Source organism: Cynoglossus semilaevis, chromosome 2 (assembly GCF_000523025.1).
Source record: "Cynoglossus semilaevis isolate Cse_v1.0 chromosome 2, Cse_v1.0, whole genome shotgun sequence".
Taxonomy (NCBI): Eukaryota; Metazoa; Chordata; class Actinopteri; order Pleuronectiformes; family Cynoglossidae; genus Cynoglossus; species Cynoglossus semilaevis.
This window is the reverse complement of record NC_024308.1, coordinates 19,080,563-19,100,548: the sequence shown is the minus strand read 5'-3', so window position 1 is coordinate 19,100,548 and position 19,986 is coordinate 19,080,563. Positions and strand designations below refer to the sequence as shown.

General features: G+C 37.0%; 3 protein-coding genes across 7 annotated transcripts in view; all 3 read left to right on the top strand.

The window, feature by feature from the left end:
* The window catches only part of ephx4 (epoxide hydrolase 4), an 8,345-nt gene extending 5,290 nt beyond the window's left edge, over positions 1-3,055 (top strand). The window contains exons 6-7 of the mRNA XM_017039878.2: positions 208-356; positions 2,695-3,055. Of these exons, the coding sequence (XP_016895367.1) occupies positions 208-356; positions 2,695-2,908 (363 nt within the window). The 3' untranslated portion in view covers positions 2,909-3,055. The remainder of the gene's footprint in view (positions 1-207; positions 357-2,694) is intronic.
* Positions 3,056-4,727: 1,672 nt separating this feature from the next.
* btbd8 (BTB domain containing 8) lies at positions 4,728-13,356 on the top strand. Of its 5 annotated transcripts, none has more exons than XM_008307306.3 (7): positions 4,728-5,063; positions 6,295-6,420; positions 7,707-8,172; positions 8,665-8,749; positions 8,970-9,088; positions 9,176-10,945; positions 12,628-13,356. In XM_008307306.3, exons 3-7 carry the CDS (start codon positions 7,752-7,754, stop codon positions 13,143-13,145), a joined length of 2,913 nt encoding a protein of 970 aa, XP_008305528.1. In that variant the 5' UTR covers positions 4,728-5,063; positions 6,295-6,420; positions 7,707-7,751; the 3' UTR covers positions 13,146-13,356. The 5 variants fall into 5 exon arrangements, with proteins under 5 accessions (XP_008305528.1, XP_008305529.1, XP_008305526.1 ...); XM_008307307.3 differs by having other exon boundaries at positions 7,669-8,148; XM_008307304.3 differs by having other exon boundaries at positions 7,669-8,172.
* Positions 13,357-13,732: 376 nt separating this feature from the next.
* Positions 13,733-17,072, top strand: c2h1orf146 (chromosome 2 C1orf146 homolog). The gene is made up of 5 exons (XM_008307308.3): positions 13,733-13,988; positions 14,089-14,182; positions 14,714-14,885; positions 15,008-15,086; positions 16,319-17,072. Exons 1-5 carry the CDS (start codon positions 13,932-13,934, stop codon positions 16,430-16,432), a joined length of 516 nt encoding a protein of 171 aa, XP_008305530.1. The 5' UTR covers positions 13,733-13,931; the 3' UTR covers positions 16,433-17,072.
* Positions 17,073-19,986: the final 2,914 nt, after the last annotated feature.

The window sequence follows — 19,986 nt, the reverse complement described above, 5'->3', positions numbered from 1 at the left end:
CATTGTGTTATCAGGTTTTCATTATCAAGGTAAAACCGATAATGATTCTTAGCGACATAACGTAATTAAGCTAATATCGGCAAAGAATAAATATCGGTTGTCCAATGTTATCGGACATCCCTAGAAACTTGATGTAATCTTCTGCCTCTGCTGTTGTGTTGTACCGCATTGTGGCAGGTCTATTATATTGCTGTCTCTACACTTCAGGCTGTCAAATCACTATTCACCAGCCGTAGCTCAGGGATTGGGAGGAAAGGCCGCTGGCTTACCGCAGAGGATTTAGAGGCCTATCTCTACGCCCTGTCTCAGCCGGGAGCTTTGACTGGCGCTCTCAACTACTACAGAAACGTCTTCAGGTGAGAAAATGTCCCGCTCACAGAGAGCATGATGCATCAGATACAAAAGCAAAAAAAAACCTCAGGCAGATGTCACATTTGAACCCCCAGGTGTCTTTACTCTCTCTGAAGCTTAGACGGGGCTGTAGCTGCTTAACCAACACATCATGCACCTGCCATTGTGAGATCCATTTGATTCACTGTCTTATACATATATAACATAAAGGAACATTGCTTTTAGAAAGTGACGGTAAAAACTACATCGGTAGTTTAACTGGAATAATTTTACTTACGCTGTCTGGGTTCACTACAACAAAACATTTGAACCACAGGACATACTTAATCCAGCACATGAAACAAAAGAAGAAGAAGGCAGTGAGACTAGCCCATCTGGGACCCACACTGTCAAGCTTCTTAAAAAAGAGAAAAAGTATTTCATTTTAAATGTACTGCAAGTATGTTAGAGTCAGCTGCCTATAGTTGAGAGGGAGATGATGGAGCTACAGCTAAAAAGATATTTAGTATTTTTCTTTAAGTCCACAGTTGTTTGTTTTTACTTTGGACAAAACACCCTTTATTTAACCCTCCCATGGTCCTTTGCTTTTTGTCCACAGCCACAGCGTCCTCGCAACGAGTTTACGTGTTGTCCCAGAATCAGAGTATTCAGAGGAAAACTTGGCTCAAGCCTTGCAGTGCAGCATCACACACACATACACACAAAGGCATATCATCACCTAGACCCAAAGGACAACACGAAGTTAATTATGAAAATGTCAGGGATTATTGCATTTTTAATTATACACATAGACCAAGTCACTAATAAAATGCCAATGTGACACTACCTTTACTTGCCTAAACTACAGCAGAACAACAAATACCCAATGCTGTATTCTTACATGAAAAATAACCAGTTGTAGTATATAACAAAAGTATTAAATGCTACAAAACGGAAAAAGAGAAATGGACAACAATACACCAAGAAATGACAGACTAAAAACAGTTACTTTTGGAAAATATGTAACGTATTTTCCGAACTATAAGTCACTCCGGAGTATAAGTTGCACCAGCGAAAAAAAATGCATAATGCAGAAGAAATAAAAACCCAACATATATAAACCGCTCCGGAGTATATGTTACAACGGCCAGCGAGAGTGCCCTCTAGGGGCTGTCAGTGTGAAAATAATGAACATGTGAAATGATATATTTTAATATACGAAGTCGCACCAAAGTATAAGTCACAAACCCAGCCAAAGGATGAAAAAAAAGCAACTTATAGTCCAGAACATACGGTAATGGAAATATGAACCATAAGAAAATGAAACACTTTCAAACCTATTTTTAGAAATGCTTTCTTCTTAATTTGTCCTACGTAAAACAGTCTGCCTGTGAGACCATGTCGATAGCTCGATATTTTAAAGTAAGCGAATGCAAAGGATACCCTGTTAGCTGAGCTAATACAGCAGCTGAAGTTGAAGTACTGTGATAGATTAGTCAGTAGTAACCGATTCATCTGTCGACTGATAACTGCACTTCGCTTTCAAGTACTGGCAACTCCGCATCAAATTAAATCAAGTAGCCTTTATTTTCATTTGCATTAGCATAACAACAAAATTTTGTTGGGCCCTCTCCACTCCTGGTGCAGTCAATTTACAGCTTTTAAGGTATACAATACGAAAAAAAAAACCTTTGATTTATCAGGTTGAGAAACTCTGCATCATTGACTTTATTAAATGCTTTTTAAGCTCCCAGTGTTCTACATATTTGTCATTCAAAAAAAAAAACAAATAAAAAAACATGGCACTCCACCAAAGAAAAATCTCATAAAAAGTATATGTAATGAAATGTATATAAATATGTTTTGTTTACTCACAATTTACTAACGGGTAAAATCTATGCCTGTTTAGTTGAAGACAACAACATATTCACAGGAATTGAAAAAAAGACACAAACTTCTGATTCTTTTTGTTTTGTTTTTGTTTTCATGGACCTCTACTGCCATCTATTGGAATATTTAATAGTTCTGAATGTCGCTATGCATTGACGGACAAAGAAAAAAATATTTGCAATGAATAGAGAATAGCTATCAGATCAATCAAGTGACAATGGATAATATTGCACGTCACCCTTGTCTGCAATATGACAGACGACAGACTACTGTTGTGTTTTTCAATATTTGATTCTGCAATTTTGACTGATCTGACCGATCCCGGGTGTCAGATCGAGCCTTCTCTAATTCAAACAAAATGAATGAACCAAAATAATAGATACGTGTCCACCTAAAATGAGATAAATGACCTTTTTGATGATAAAATGTCTCCAACTTTAACTCAGTCTTCTTTCCCACTTTTGCTCTCTTCAGCTTCTTTCCCCTGAGCCAGAAACATGTCAGATCTCCAGTGCTGCTTCTGTGGGGTGAGCACGACACTTTTTTGGAGCAGGAAATGGCCGAGACGTGTCGCATCTACATCAGGAACCACTTTCGTCTCAACATCATCACTGGCGCTAGTCACTGGCTGCAGCAGGACCAGCCTGAGATTGTAAACACCCTCATGTGGACTTTTCTCAAGGAGTGACATGGATGCAAAAGCTCCAGGACCTAACTGACACAGCAGCTTCCTCTCCCTTCTGATCCGTCTTAACCATCTCTGACAGGTGATGCTGAGCTGTGGTGTTTTTTTGTTTTTTTTTTCACATAAATTTACATTTGAAGACATTGTTTAATTTAAACTTGAAAGAGGACATTCTTTTCAATTATGGGGAATTTGAAATGAGATTCAGTGTATATCCTCCTGGACAATGTTGACGCTAGGACCAATGTCTGTGTAAAGACACGCTGTGCCAGCTGATCCAGAACAGCCCACGGCAGGATGAGGCCACTGTCGTGCTTCAAGTCAGTTTGGTGATGTGGGATGTTAAATGATAAACAAGCCTCCAGTCACTAGATGGCAGCAGAGTAGGCTTTATTAATGTATTTTTTTAAAAATCAGGGGATTGTATGCAGTATGCAACTACATACAGTGTATTGCACAGATAAATAAATGAATATCAGCAAGCGCTAAATGAAGCTGTGTCCATTGGTACTGTTGGGCAGGCAATCTCCTAAGGCCTAAGACAACTTACAAAAAGATTCCGTAAATGTGACAGGAGAGTGTTTAGTGTTAGAACGGATGGAGTTAGAAAATGACTTGTGAGAACGGCAACACACAAACCATTTGTGCAACAGGCAAATTGGACCGTTGTGTAGGGGGAAGAGAGGAGGATCGCATTTGTGTAAAAATAAGTACATCATGTCGCAGCTGTGGTTGAGTTGTGCATCATGGGTTGGTTTATAGTTTATAGTTTTTTTTGGTAATTTCAACATCAGATCTGCTACACTGCAGACTGTCATTTTTTTTTTTTTTGTCAAGTCCCCCTTCGAACCTATTTTTTTTTTCTTCAGTTCCCTTCTTCTGATTAATGTGTTTAAATAGAGGAACTTTCTTTGATGAAATTCTCACATATCTCATCAGCTAAAAGTAAACGTCTACTTTCGCCCTCGTTTTTATGTGCATTGGTTTTAGGTTCATTCACTTGTTGAATTTTATTGTCTTCAAAAAAAAAAATACACGAGGACTGTGACCTTTGTTATAAAAGGGTGTCCAGTTTTGAAAGCTACACAAGCATTGTTTTTTAGTTAGAAAAGGATGAACATTTAGAATGCATTCCATTTTAGGTCAGATAGTAGTAAGTCTACAGTTGATATGATGGTTTAAGACAAGTTACTGAAGTTCTGATAACAACTCAAGCCGTCGTGAAGATGTACCGTAATGACTAAAAATCTATGGAGCGAACATTTTGAATTATACTTCTCTTATTCTGCATATTTTCCCGATTTAAAAACAGCTGTGAAACACCTTTTCCAACCTGCTGTTATATGTCTAAATAAAATAAATAGGAAAAAGATGTTTTTGTCATGTTCAGGAACGTTGATTAATCAAGTGACAGGTGAGACTTGGGTCTGGGCTTCTCTGCTTTGGCTACTGGGCCTGCGACCTGACCTCTGATTAAAAAAAAAAAAAAAGTAAGTGATCATTTGGTTTATCATGAATAAATACATTTAATTTAATACAAAGCTATAGTGATTTGTGATTAATCGGATTCCAGCCAGCATCTTTCAATTACATTACAATAAAATTATTTAAATATTAACCTTTATTTATTTATGATTCTTTTTTTTTTTAAATTACATTATAATCGTAACATATATTTAAGCTCCTTTCCACAAGTTTTTCTCCTCTGACATATATATATATATATGTATATATATGTATATATATATATGTATATATATGTATATATATACATATATATATACTTGCTGATAGAGATAGAGGCGGAGATTGATGGAGTTTAAAGACCTGTGTTTTTGTTTCCAGCCAGACTATGTACATTTCTCCCATCCTTGTTATCCATTTCAAGGCAAGGAGGGTTGAAAGAGGGAGGGATATCTGTTGCCATGGTGAAGGTTCTTCGAGCAGCTGCTGATTCGCCCACCACTGTCGCAGATACCGTACTGGACTTCTCGTGTTCTATCCTTCCTTTCATCCGACAGCCATTCGAGGAGGATAGCGTATTCTTCGACAATCTTTTAAACAAAATTCTCCCGCTGCTGACCCTTTTTTTTTTTTTTTTTTTTTTACTGAACAGAAATGGGAGACCATTATAAGCACAGGTAGAAGATACTATCAGGTAGGAGAGATTATAACGGTGTATGTGTGTGTGTGTGTGTGTGTCTGTTTCCTCCCCATTAGCTTGGGCTAGCACACGGGTCCTGATTACTGCTTCATTCGCGCTGCAATTTATTTCCATATTTAGCGCGATGTTTTGTCGTCATTACTTCATTTGTGATTCCTGGAAAATGCGCCATGTTTGTTTTTCGAATGGTTTTAAATTGTCGTCTTTTCACATTATTGCGCACTTCACAATTAGGTGCTTCCGTGTGTACATGCTACAGTTGGGCCATAAATATCAATATATGTCGTTCAATAATAATTAATTCAGCACTACCAGTGTTTCGTCAATTTCAGCTCCTGTATTTCTTGCCGGTGTAATGGGATGTTACAGTATGTATCACGAATTTTGCCCCACATTCTTGACAGAGAGCACATTTGTGTGTTTGGTTTCCAGCAAGCTAGTGTACTGAAATCATTTAGCCATGTATTTATCAAGGGCATACGACGCCATTGTTTGATTAAATATCAATGCACAGCTGTGCATCAACGTGTTGTTCTAATGTTTTTACATTCCTGTGGCCAAGTCCAACACAAAATGTGTTAAAAACAAAATTAGGAAAGATGCACTTGAGCTGTCATTAACAAAACAATGCATTACGTTTTCGCTTAGGGGTGGCAAACAAATGGCTCGCGGGCCAAAACCGACCCAGCATGATTAATTTTGAAAATAAAAAAAGTACACTCCGTCTTCAGGAAATGTTTTGTAAAATTTCATTATCATTAATAAAAAAAATAATTAAATATAGTTAAGTTTTATTTAATATATACATATTGTTGGTCTGGCTCACTTGACATCTAATTAGGTTGTATGTGGCCCCAGAATCAAAATTAGTTTGACACCCCTGGTTTATTTTTTAATCCTTTCTTTATATATTAACAATAAAGGATAGATTGGATGAGTTGATGAAAAGCCATTATTTACATATATACAAACTCACATGTAAAATGATTTTGCAATGAACCTTACTGTGGTTTTTGACCATTTTGTTAGACTCTCCACTCCCCTTTCTTTGCTTAATTTTTGGAATGTTACTGCTAGCATCAGTGTCGCTCCAAGACAATATATGCATTGCAAAGTCTGGATAATGTGATTTCATTTGAAATAAAAACAGTTTCATCTGTTATTGTTCATACGTCTGCACATACAGCAAAAATTGTTCCCTGAGTTTAACCTATCCATAAAACAGGAGCAGCAGGACTTTTGGTTCTTGGTCAACACACCAGAGCCCGGTTGTTGCTGGAATGCCAAACAGCAATCCTCACTCCTCGAAGCAAAACTGTAACCGCAAGGACCTAAATTCAAGTCGGAATTGGTAAGTCGTATGTGACTGATGGTGTGGCTCAGAGAGGGCCGGTTCCTCAAAATATTTGATTTCACGATGTCAGGAGAATCCCTGGAATTTAAATGGACACACTGTTTTTTAATGCAAATAATATGAATTCCTGTTGTCCAAATTAAATGTGGTAAACCTTCCCTGGGGGTAACTATAGCTCCTGGGTATTTGTGTTTTTGTTACCTCAACAACCTTCACATACATACAAATTTAAATTTGATTTTAAACATTATAAACCACAATACTTGGTTCTCTTTAACGCAGTTGGAGCTACCAAAGAAGACCAATGAAAGTTGCACACCGTCAGTGGCTGTCTGCCTAGTTTTGTGTTTGCGTAATGTTCATTTAGTACAGTGCAGAATGAGCAGATGTGCTTAACCTTTGAGTTGTTTACAGTATTGGTCCTCAAAAACGGAAGGACATTTGAAGAAGACACTTCCAGATTTTAGGAAAATGATGTAACATCTATTAGTTGTCGGACACATTACACCCAGAAAAAGTCAATTTTGCATGATATTGAGACCATAATATGAACACAGGCAATATTAAAAGTACGGTACCATACAGTACTTTACATTTCTCAAGAAACTTTTTGAAGCTACATTTGAATCCGCTCAGATCTGCCGGAGAAATTTACACATTTAATTATCAGCTGGCCAAGTTAACGTGTTATCATTTTCAACCATTATTTAGTTATGAAAGTACGTCGCTCACTGTATTGGATCAATCACAAGCAAAGCTTTTCTCTTTTAAGTTAACTGGTTGGAGTTGTAGTTGTTTTCTTCTCGCAGTAGAACGGGCTTGAATTGAGAGGAACGAAGGAATAAAACAGAGATGAAAAGAAATAGCGGCCACACAGTACACACCGAAACAAGACGCTGTCGTTTGAGTAAGGATTTTGTATGTATTTCAATAACTATTAATAGATAGGCAGAGTGTAATGGGTGTATGAAAGAAAAAAAGACAAGCGCTCCTGATGCTGATAAATGCTAACATGCAGCAACAGTCGCTGCTTGACGATGCCAGCATCTTCCAATTGCACCTTTTTCTTCTAAAAAATTATAAAATTGTTAAAGTAATAACCTTTATTTATTGGATTCTTTAAATAAATTCATTGTAAAATTACATTATTATAAATTGTTACATTCATTAAAAAAACAAAAACAATGTCTTTTTCCATGTATTAAAAAAAAATTGATTGATTGCATTCTATGTTTTTTCTTTCAGCAATAATTGTAAAATGGCCTTTATTTGATCCTCATCAGACCGCTGTGTGCAGATAGACTTCAATTCGTAGGACTGCATCCTTCATGAAGTCTGAAGGACTGGCCAAAGCCAACACACCAGGAGAAGGTCACTCGTTATCATCTACGACTGCAAAAATGTTAGATGATGGAATAGCAGCAGCAAAAGAAAAGTCATCTTCAGCCTCCGAACTGGTTGCCAACGACACTGAGGATTCAGTTGTGACACAAGATTTAGCAGCCACCACCCACCCTAAAAGCTCTTACGTAACTAAAGGGCAACAAAAGAAGCCAAACCTAGGTATCAGGCCTAAAATGGTGGCCTCAACCTGCACATCATCTGCAAAGCCTCAGAAGAGTCCAGTAGGAAAAGGACAGGTCAGCCCGTCCGCCTTGCTGTGTTCTCAGCCTGTTGCTTCTTCGTCTGGCAGCACCTCACTGGAGAATGGAGCCAGCAGCCCAAGTAAAGGCACAAAATCCACCTCAGGTTTAGTCTCTTAATGATATTTATAAAAATATGTTACCATAGTACCATTACGAAATAGTGTCCCCATATGTTATAGGTATGCACAGGCAGCTAAACAACATACATATCAGCACACATATGCTGTTAGTTAGACAGTCACACAAATGTGAAATGAATGTAGAAAGACATACGTTTTTGCTATGTATTCATTATCTATTTGTGCCAAATGTTCTCTACCTAATGGTTCTGTATGAATACGCAACCGTAACAGCCTATCTATAGTGAGAGTGAAAGTTTTGTAAGGATTAAAAAAGTAGAAATACTACAACAAATAAGCAAAAAAAAATTGACTTGAATTCCTTAACTTGAATTCCCATTTTATTTTAGGAAATGTTTTGAAAATGTGTTTGCAGGATTTTAAGTGAATATTAACAGTACACAATAATCAATTACCTGGATGATGAACAAACAAATCAGTGTTTGATTTCTTTTTCATGATTTTCTGTATTTCAGGAGAAAAACCCAAGTCGCAGATCAAAGCAGTGAACAAAGTCCCACTGACGAAACCTCAGAAATTAGACTCCAGAAAGACCAACAGGTGGTTTACTTTTCAACTTTTTCAAGTTTATAAATATCCTAATAATGATATAATGATAATGATATAGTATTTATGAAAGCAGATATCAGTCTGATAACTCACAGCTAAAACATGTTTACATTATTTGCATAGACTGCTACCTTTGTCTTGATCAATTATTTAAATTTAAATCGGGGAATCCCAGGTAGATTCTGATCAATTTTTTTTTATTCTTTTGCAGTCCTTCCAGTAGGACAGGTATTAAAGATGGCTGCAAAGTAAAAACTGGTGCAGCTGAGAAAGTGTCCAATTCACCAGGAACAGGCTCTTCTAGAGGAAAAGGAACATTGGACCATCACGGTAAAGTATTTGCTTATGCTAAAAAGAATTGCAAACATATCATGCAGTAAAATATCCATCATTGTATTTTGTGTGTTGTTAATTCAGTATCCAAGGTGGGATTTTCTACAAAAAAGCAAGAAAAAAAAGAAGACGGCAGGAATAGTTTAAAAGCCTCGACAGGACACAACACCAATTGTGAAAAACCTAAAAAGAAGATCATAAAAACGAGTTCAGAAACAAGTGACACAACCAAATCCCTGTCTACGGTTACTGCTGCCAAATGTACACCCAAACTGAGGAGTGTTACCGAAACACCTGCGGAGAAGCTTTCACCAAATTCTGCATCCAAAGCCTTAGCTGCTGCTGCGACCCCCAAAAAGTCAGCAACAAAGGGAGGAGAGATAAAGAATAGTAGAAGGATCAATTGTAAATATGAGCCTGGCCCAACTAAAAGCAGTAAGCATGTTGCAGCGCCTAAAGCACCTGGATTTGGTGACCAAGTGATACATAGCACGGAGTCAAAAAACCAAGAAGGAGAAGAAGAGTTGCAAATCTGTGCAAAGCTGAAATTGTCAGACACAAGTGTGCCAACCGAGAACAAGGTTATTTCTGATCTCTCAGATGATCGTCGGCAGATTAAAGAAAAAGAAGCTAGCGAATCCCCCAACAGCATCATCCGTAGTCACATTAGCGAAGTGCAGACCCGTGTGGTGAGCTTCCCAAACTCGCAGAAAGGTAAAGAATCCCCCGCTGACAGGCCCTGCAACGTAGTAAGCACAACTACCCCACTAGAGGACTCCTTGAGTGGAATCCACCCTCAAGTCAGCCCCGAATCTGAGACTGGCAGCACCCACACTACCTCCTCCGATGACATTAAGCCCCGCTCAGAGGACTACGACGCCGGAGGTTCTCAAGACGACGACTTCTCACATGAACGCGGCGTTTCCAAGTGTGGAACCATGCAGTGTCATGATTTTCTGGGTCGTAGCAGCAGTGACACAAGCACTCCGGAGGAGTTAAACGTGTGTGAAGGAAGGCCTGGGCTGAGGGTTGAGGTGTGGCTGCATGGAAGGGAGGTGGAGACTACCAGTGAGGAGGACACTGAGAGGTGCCACCGTCGTTCCTGGTTGGTAAGAGATGAGGTTTGTTTTGCAAAGGAAACCTCAGAGCCGGAGCTGAGTGCGGGTGTAAAACGTGTCCCGGACCACCAGCTCTTCTCCTCGGAGGATGAAGAAAACGAGGACAACGAAGAGGAATCGGAAGACGAAAGGTCAGCCGTGGAAGTTACTCCAAGTCAGGTTTTAATGGCGCCGGTTGACCCATCACTCCAGTCTTTAGGGATTGTCAATCTAGCGTTTGATGATGACATTTTGGACCATGAGAAAAGCCAAGTGGAAAACCAGCCCAACAGTAAAATCCATCGATCATTGTTGTTGTCAGTTGATGAGTGCGAAGAGATATGCTCAGAGGAGGGCAATGTACAAACACCAACTCAGAAACCGGACGATGCATCATCTCATTGTGACGTCCCTCCCCGTGACCAACAAAACCATTTTCAAAAAAGTAACGATATTCAAAACGAGGAAGGAAGATGTGAAAAATCTCAAGTGTTCCTGCCAGAGCTTCAGGAGTCCGTGCAGGTCAAGGGGGAATACACCAAGGAGGACATGGGTAATTCCAGTATCATAAACTACACCAGAGATCTTCCTCCTCAGGAGCGACCGTGTCAGCTTGACCTACGACACGCTGAACAATACAAGGGCGGTCCACAAAGCATTCACGTAAAACTCTCAGAAAACAAGAAAGATGACTTTCACCTAGTACTGAATGAACTGAAAAGGAACACTACTTTACCTGCTTCACAACATCCACCAGGTAATGTATGACCTATAGATCTTTCCTAGACCTTGCATTTAAAACTAAGCTGGAGCCTATAACCTATTACATTTCTTAACATTTTTTTTTCTCTTTATGTAATTTTCTTTGTTCATTTACTACACCACTGTGTACACAATTAGCTTCTATTGTGTACCTTGTGTGTCAGTCTAAAATACACAGTATTTACCAGTGAACGCAGGTTACAAACATCATCTATAGAGCCCTGTAGAGATGTTTCACATTGTTACGTGCAAAAGCTTTGAAGGTTTTATTTTCTAATAAATCATCGCAGAGGCTCTATAAGCATAAAGGTCAAAAGATGCTGAAGCTGAAAGCTACGTTGCATTTCTTTGGCCACCATTAGGTGACTTTTTTTAAATTGTTGTTCCCTGCAATACGTCATACGTATGACTGTGCTATCAAATTGTCATTGTCGTCCATTCCTTTTTTAATTTAACCATTCGCTGTTTTTACAGTCCCCATTACCTTTTGTCCCAATTCAGTGGATAACGTAGATGCAAATATGTCAAAAAAATGTCAAACAGACATAATGTCTTCGATATGTGATGTCCCTTTAGAGCAGTTTGCTCTCTTGTCTTTTTTTCGTTCCACCAAAAGTGTTCGATGTAACATTACCTTTACGTTTTCAGTTACATCATCATTTTTTTTGAAGAAAAAAAAAAAAACAAGAGTGTCGCTTAGTGGTGTGCTAATCTTTGTTTGTTTTTTTTCTCAGTTTGTAAATGTCTTTAGTAAACGACTTAAATGAAAAGCATGCCTCACTTGTGGAATGGGCAGATGCAGCATACATTACAAAAACGTCCCCCTGTATTTTTTTCTAACTGATGTATTTGCATTTTAAAGTAATAGTTCTATTAGCGTTATCATACATTGTAAATATTAATACTGACTGAGAAAGAACCAAAACAAAGCCACCAGGAAACACATAAATCAGTCTTTGTTGTGTTTTTTTTTTTTTTTTTTAATTAAATCTTTTGTAACACAACACAAGTTTCTTAACTTAACGTATCTGTGTGTCAGGTGCCTTTTCGTATAGCTACCTTGGAATCATTTATAATGCATGTGTGGTCACCTGAATTACATTTCTTTTATTTATGATATTTATATATCTAAAAAAAAAAGGCTGCCAGGCTAAAATAAACAACATTTTTAGCTTCTGAGTGAAAAACACATATCCTTAACAATACAATACCTTTGACAAATTAGATCTGTCAATTCCCAAACTCATTTCCTTTTTTTGGGATGTATTTTAAAATGTGGTCATAATTTTCACAACCAGTACAAATGGTTTTTTTTTTACATAATAGACCAGTGACTTAAAGGCAGCCATAAATTGATCCCTGGTTATATATGGTTATAAAACTGGAAACAAAAGGTTGGTCCTCACAATGCATTGTACCTCGTACAACCACGCCTAAGGTGTAAAAGTATAAGTAAATGTGATAGATTCATCACTAGCTTACTTGCCTTCATATTCTAATGATCCAGGTAGCCTTTTAAACAACATTATTTAAAAAAAAAATGCAATGAAGGTCAAACATTTTTTTTCTGTTTTTACTGAAACTAGCCTTTTAAACAACATTATATATATATATATAAAAAAAAATGTTGACAAATGAACCCGTTTGTCATTTTTCGGTATTGTCAATTGCTTTTAGGGAACAGTGGTTGTGAGAGACTGGATCAAATCTGCACACATGACCGCAGCCTATCCCAAGCTTTGTCCCCCAATTATGAGAGGGACATGGCGGAAGCTTTCAGACACAGCTCAGTCAAGGACAGGATCTTCAAATTACAAGAGCAAAGAGATGTGGGAGAACAACAAAGGCAGGACCTTGATAAAAGTTACTATTTTGCCGAGAGGGACTGGAGCCTTCTAAGGCAGCTACTCTCAGAATATAAGTCCACTCTGGGTGTAATAAACCCAGTCCCTTCAGAGCTTAACCTGGCCCAGTACCTCATCAAGCAGACATTATGCCTTTCACGGGACAACCTAGACTTGCAGGCTTTGCTGTCACCCGAAAAGGAAACGTATACACGCTGGGCAGAGCTCATATCCCCTATGGATGACACATCAACCTCCTCCACTAGCATCAGCGTGACCAGCTTCTCACCAGAAGATGCTGCATCACCACAGGGGGAGTGGACCATTGTTGAACTTGAAACGCATCATTGACCACACAAAATGATAGTTTCTGTACAGGTGACATCCAAATAATGTCTGGTTCTTACCACAGTTGTTATGCATGCTGACATGTCTCTACTGTATATTGTTTATGTTAAATAATCAAGAAAAGCAAATTCAAGCATGTGTTTCTCTTGGGATTGTGTTCAAATAAAAAATATACGACCATTTAATGGCAAATTAAAAATGACACTGTTATATAAAGAGATGTATATCTGTCTGTGCCTGTGTTTTCAGAGGAATTTTGTCAGATTGCGCACTTCCGGTCTGACCTCCTCGAGCTTTTATTTTGGTACTTGTGGTTACCGACAGTGCGAATTTGATGAAATATTTAGTTTGATCCGAAATACATAGATTCAACATTTACTTTTAACATTTAGATTTAGTATTTAGATTTAACGTTTATATTTAACAGCTTAGTGTAACATTTAATATTTACATGTAATTATTTAATAAGTTAACAAATATTGTTGTAAATCTGCTTAAATGTAATTTTCAAAGAATTAACGATAAAAAACATTTTTAAAAATTCAAATTAAATTAACGACTTTTTCAAAGAATTAACGATAAAAAAAAAAACAGTTTTAAAAATTCAAATTAAATTAACGACATGTTTCACATAAACCTACGACCTTAATGCCCTACAAACGATGAAACGGAGCTGGAAAAAAATCAGCTAGCAGCTGCGACGACGTTTCTATTGTTTGTGCTAAAGAGCAGGGTCAACAGATTCGGTTCTCCGTGAACGTCACACCTCACTTTTTAAAAAAAGAAGTTATGGCGGAGACAACTACTTCTTGGAACACAACTATTATACTCAGCACTGCGCTAAAGGTAAATGTTGAATATAACACGTTGGTGGAAAACCTTTAAAATTCGGCATTTAAAAAATATTTTAATAATTGACTTTGCATTTTTAATTTTGAATCGCCAGAACCACACCATAAGCAGGATGCTAATGGCACAACAGCATCGTATCAGATTCTCTGAAACTGTTGAGAAAGGAGCCTTAATTTTTCCTCTGTCAGGTAAAACTAATATTTATTTATTTATTTATTTTAAACGTCCCTCTGTCAGGTAAAACTAATATTTCTTTATTTATTTTAAACGTAGGTTTTTAACATTTTGGCCATAGCAGGTACCGACGTATTATTTTCAAAATAAATAATGTAAATTAAGGGATAAACGGCAGTTTCAACATGCAAACAAGGTGAACGTTCTATATGACAATTATCAAGCAGTACAGGCCCACTGTAACTACGACTTTATCGAAAAGAGCGATTTTATTTACACATGTACTTAGATAAAATGGAGCCTTTGCATATATGTATATACTGTAGAGGTGTAAACTGAATTATAATTTTCTAATAGGACATTTTAAATTTGAACGTTGGTGTATTCAGTTGTAAAATAATAAGCATTTTTTTCTAAACAAAGATTTCCAGTCAAATATTTTATTATTCAATGATACATTAGTAATGTCAACATTTTACCTCAGAAAACATTGCAGCAACAGTAGATGGTAAACTCTTCATGTCCATTTGTGTGTTTTCCATCAGGGAATGCATTTCTGTTGGTTGATCTTCAGAACCATCTGGAACCTTCCGAGGAGTCAGAACTCATTAAAAGGATAGACATTTTTAGTCAGGTTCATCGCAACAGCTTTCTGCTTTTCTATCTACCTTTTAGTGGGAAAAGGGGTCTTCAGATACTGTCTGATATTCAGTGCAGGTAAATTGAACACGTTGGATTTAGTAATGACTTGAGTTGTGATCCGGTTTGCTTAGTTAAACGCAGGTGGAGTGGGGTACATTTTAATGCATTATTTGACTGGATATCTGTACCCCTTTCAGATTCTTTCACACAAAAGTCCGAATTTTACCTGTACGAAACAACAATGAGGTCCTCAATGGAATGCTGACAATCGCTAAGGTAAATGTTGTAGTGACAAATGATACTATAATCTCTCTGACAATGGGGCTGTAATCCTACAGCCACATACAATCATATTATTAACAGGCAAAACAAAATCATCTTGAATACTAAGGTTGGTGTCTTTTGCCAGTCATCCAGGTTATTTAATCCAAAGCAGTTTAGAATCTGGCATTTGAACAGTTGGTTAATATATATATTTTTATATATTCTTCTATACCATGTCACTCCAGTTTCCTAGTTTTTAACTGTTTCCGGTGCTAGAGATCCGATGTCTACATCCTCCTTCAAACCTATCACAGTGCTTAAAATACAATTTGACAATTTAATTGTGTGTGAAATATGTATTTATCAGCAGGGCAAGATGCACTTTTCATATTAAGATACAAGTAAAAATGATATTAATAGTTTGAGATAGCAGTAAAAAAAACCCAAAAAAAAACCTGTTTTACAATCACCTGTTGCCTCAACAGTGTTAGTGAAGTGTGTATTTATTGTAATTATTGGTAGCAGTTTGGTTGGTTGTGAGATATATGGATTTTATGTCAGCAACAAAGATGTGATTTCAATGTAGTAATGTTAACCTTGGGTTCATTGTTAGGGAGGTTGCAACGGTTTCGTAAAATTCCAGCAAATTTAAGGGTTAATGGTGACAGAAATGTTCCACGGGAAGTTAAACTCTTAAATTATTGGCAATATTCAGAAAATGCACTACGGGATTATATGACTAATTGACTAAAAGTAAACCATATCTATCCAAATGTTAGTAGTATAAACAGTTTGCTTTGTCATTGCCATTTCTCCCTGCTGAGAAATGACACAAATTTCTATTATTTTATTGAAGTTGATTTTTTTTATTTAAAAAAAAAATTAATGTTTAGTTATATATCACTCAGGGATTTTCCAACACCATGCATTTTATTTTCAATAAATAGGGTTACGTTAGGGTTAAGAACGTTAGGTTTGCCCTTATGACCACCTCTCAAATTTATGAGCCACTAACAAAAAGTCACCTTCTGTGACTCCCATGTTTCTAGGACTCACCTCTGCATGTGATGGAGGAATGCATGTTGTATATTACATGTAGGGGGCATGGCGTGCTGATTCTCTTGTAAAATATTGACGTATTCTCTATATTTTCCACCCCAATCATGGTTATGCATAATCCCATATCCATAGATCTATTGTTTTATTAATTTATCACCTTTGCCTTGTCCTATTTTTTCTTTTAGGCCACCAGTAAGTCCCACATGGACAGTATCTGTTTCCGGATGTCTCTGGCTCAGGCCCACATTGTTGAAAGTAGTGGCGTATGGGAGTTTCTCAAAGGCACACTCAGCTGGTAAAAAGGTCATCACAGCTTTGTTTTTGTCGTGGTTGTTATTTAGCCGGAGTCGAGGGAACATGGACGTGACAAGTAAACTGGTTTACAGAATAGTTGTTGTGCTTGTTTGACAAAGGAAATATTTCAACAGTGTTTGGCTTCAGTACATTTGCACCAAAAGGAATTTCCATTTCCAAAAGGAAAAAGTATTTTCAGTGGTTCAGTTAAAAAAATTACATGTTGATTGTTTTATAGTAATTTTAATTTTGTTGGGTCAGAAAAATTTGTAGTTGCCGTGGTTTTTGAATCAGTTCCATTTGCAATGATATTCAAATGGGTGCAATGACGGTGGTTAGAAGAGTGTCTACTATTGTATGTATCAGAACTAATTATTATTACATTGTTTGGGAAGTCTGTATTAAACAAGTAGCTCTCAGTTTCACCAGGCGTCACCACCCCTGGTCTAGAGACTCACACACGAGTAAGCAGTTAGCTTTAATGTCCAGCAGGGGGAGTCGTGTAACACCATTAAAGAGCAGTGAACAGTGAACAGCTTGTGCTGGTTTCTATTTCCAAAATAATTTTTTTTTACATATCATAGCTTTTAAGTAAAAAAAACTGTTTCATGATAGAATCTTAAAAATGTGAGAAAACTTGATTTATTTTTAAGTTATTTGCCAGAGTGCTTAACATCAATAGAATCTTAAAAATGTGAGAAAACGTGATTTATTTTGTTAATAAGTTATTTGCCAGAGTGCTTAACATCTAGATTTGTCAAATAAACAACCACTTAAAATTGTATTTCTGAAATATAATTGATTTTTACGTCACACCACACCTATGCTACTTACGCTACCGTACCTTAAATAATAATAATAATAATAATAATACTTAATAATAATAATAATAATAATACTTAATAAGTACAAATACATTACTCTGTGACAGTGATTTTGCAACTCTTTAGAATCTAATACAGATCTGCTTTAGGCGTGGGACAGGCGTGCAGAAAAATCGAGTTAAATTCGAGTTAAATTAAAAGACACTATACTATATATACTATATGAGTAGTAGGATTCGTTGTTTGTCTATATATATGTTGCTCTACAATGGACTGGCAACCTGCCTATAATATCAAAGAATTGGACATTTCTTTACACCAGTTAAATAATAATGGCAGGCTGTTGTATGTTGTACAATCTAAGAATTTGTGGAAATCAGCAGGGATTGTTGTGGTCTTTGCAAGGAAAGCGATTTTTTTTTTTTTTTTTTTGCATTCTATAGATATTTAAAAAAATTCTCCCTTAAAAGATAGTTAGTGTTGTTGCTTTTTTTTTTTTTTAGCACCTCTAGTATGGTTATAGTAAATTACCTCATTAGCGTACATTACCTCATGCGGCGTATAGCAGGAGTTGCTGTATCTATTATTTAGGTAATCAAATTACATAAGTCAGATTTGTTGTATTTATGCTTGTTGGGAATACTGCTAAAATAGATTTTTGACCTACATTGTAATAATGTAATTCTGTGAATCATCTAATAATTACTACTGGGACAAAGAAATTGTTTAATTTTCTTTTATTTTGTCATTTGAAAAAAAAAACAAAACATGGCAAGAAACAAAGCATTTTTAATATATACAAACGTGATTGATTTTTCTTTGGGGGATCATTAGACTTTTGGTCGAGTAAAAAACAAGGGTCCTCAAAGTTCTTGGCTCATAATTATGATTCATTTTTTCCTCCCAGTGTTCACTGAAGTGTTTTTTATGCGGAAAGCAAGACCCCAGTGTACTGACGGTTAATGGAGATGTTGGTCTCACAAGGGGGAATTCTGACCCAGACCCCTTTTTGTAAAAGCTTTGCCCCCGGAGCAAACAATTCGTGGAGGGCTGGTGCAGTTTTAATGCACGTCGGTGCATTTGTGTTGACATGAGTTTGTGTCATGGAGAGAGAAAAAAAAAAAAAGCTTTGTTTTGTTAGTTCCACTCTTCTTTTTCATTGGTTGAAAACGTTGCATGTGTTAAATGCCGGTCGAGGTGGGAATTGGAAGAAGAGAAGGGGCGGGGATACGGACACACGGCCGTGTTTAGTGAGTGTAAGCCTCCATTTGCCATCGGGGTGCTGTGGGAAATAACAGCATCAACTAATCTGTCACTCCAGACCACTTCTCTCTCGGAGTTTGTATGTTGGCCTTTTGATTACAATTCCCAGAGTTGTTCCAGATCATTACACACCAGCCCGGGTGGCTTTATAGACACAGATAACAGCTGTATCTGAATTTGATCAATAAAAGGCGTGCGCGCGCGCACGTCCCACCCTGTCGACTCTACTATCCTATGCACACACTCCTTTGCCTGGAGCAGGCTAAGACGGCCAACAACTCCCTTGGGTGGATGAATGGGAGATGTTACACGAAAATAGGCTGTCAAAGCGCTTCCGTCATCTCGGTTTCTCTCTCTCTCTGCGCTATTAAGATGCTGACACTCGGTTGTGTTCGAGGTGATACAAGGTTTGAGCTTTAGCATTTTCATAAAAAAAAACTCTATATGGTTTTCACTCGACTTTAAGTCATGTGCGTCCATCCGCCTCACTCGTTGTTTCATTTATAACCTAAAAAAATTAAGCTTTTGTTTTCATTTTGATCTTCTTTGTTGACCTGTGAAGACAACAGCTGAGGGTAGAAGAACATTAATATTATATCATCGCATTATTAGATTGTATTTCCGGAGTATACATATCATCACATTATTAGATTGTATTTCCGGAGTATAAGTCACACTTTTTTTTCATCCTTTGGCCGGGTTTGCGACTTATATATTGAAAAATTATTATATTTCACGTTTGTTATTTTCACACTTGCAGCTTCTAGAGGGCACTGGTGGAACTTGTTCTTCGGAGCGATATGTTTATTTTACTTCTTCGTTATGCATTCCGTGGCCGGTGCGACTCATACCGCGGCGCAACTTAAAGTCAGGATAATGCGGTAATCATAATAATATATCCATTTTCTTGAAATGTTTGGAACGATGGAGGAGTAAGGCCCTGAGATAGAACTCTCGCTTTCAACAAGAAATGTGCTCAAAGGAAAGGGATATAGGAGAAGGCATGATTCAGAAAGTCAGTAAATATTTTATGATCAGCTTTTAGTCTCAATTGTTAATTCAGAAACATAAGAAAAAATAAAAAATAAAACAACCCTTAATCTTCACGTCCCTCACTGTAACATTTTCTGATTGCTCATTTTTATATTTGCAGTTAGGCTCTCATATTGAAGGGGAAACTGATAAGAACGTAATATGATTGGTAGTTTATCCTGCCATTTAAAGCCATGTAATAACAAATGGATTTTAGCTGTTCATTAAAGATTTTCTTCGGTTTCTTTTTTCTTATACTTTCCTGTAGCAGGCGATTTCACAAAACAGCAACCAGTCCTGGTGTTGCGAACGGCGTTGTGTTATTTTACCAGTGGCTCGAAATAAAGACAAACTCAGGCTAATAAATATATATATAATATAATATATATAGAAATATATATATATATATAAATATATATAAATATATATATATATATATT

Coding starts and splice junctions, on each gene's coding strand:
- btbd8 (XM_025054182.1), top strand. CDS start 7,752: ATGAAGTCTGAAGGACTGGCCAAAGCCAACACACCAGGAGAAGGTCAC. Junction 8,750..8,969: donor GACTCCAGAAAGACCAACAG/GTGGTTTACTTT, acceptor ATTCTTTTGCAG/TCCTTCCAGTAGGACAGGTA. Junction 10,946..12,627: donor TGCTTCACAACATCCACCAG/GTAATGTATGAC, acceptor AATTGCTTTTAG/GGAACAGTGGTTGTGAGAGA.
- c2h1orf146 (XM_008307308.3), top strand. CDS start 13,932: ATGGCGGAGACAACTACTTCTTGGAACACAACTATTATACTCAGCACT. Junction 13,989..14,088: donor TACTCAGCACTGCGCTAAAG/GTAAATGTTGAA, acceptor TTGAATCGCCAG/AACCACACCATAAGCAGGAT. Junction 14,183..14,713: donor CTTAATTTTTCCTCTGTCAG/GTAAAACTAATA, acceptor GTTTTCCATCAG/GGAATGCATTTCTGTTGGTT.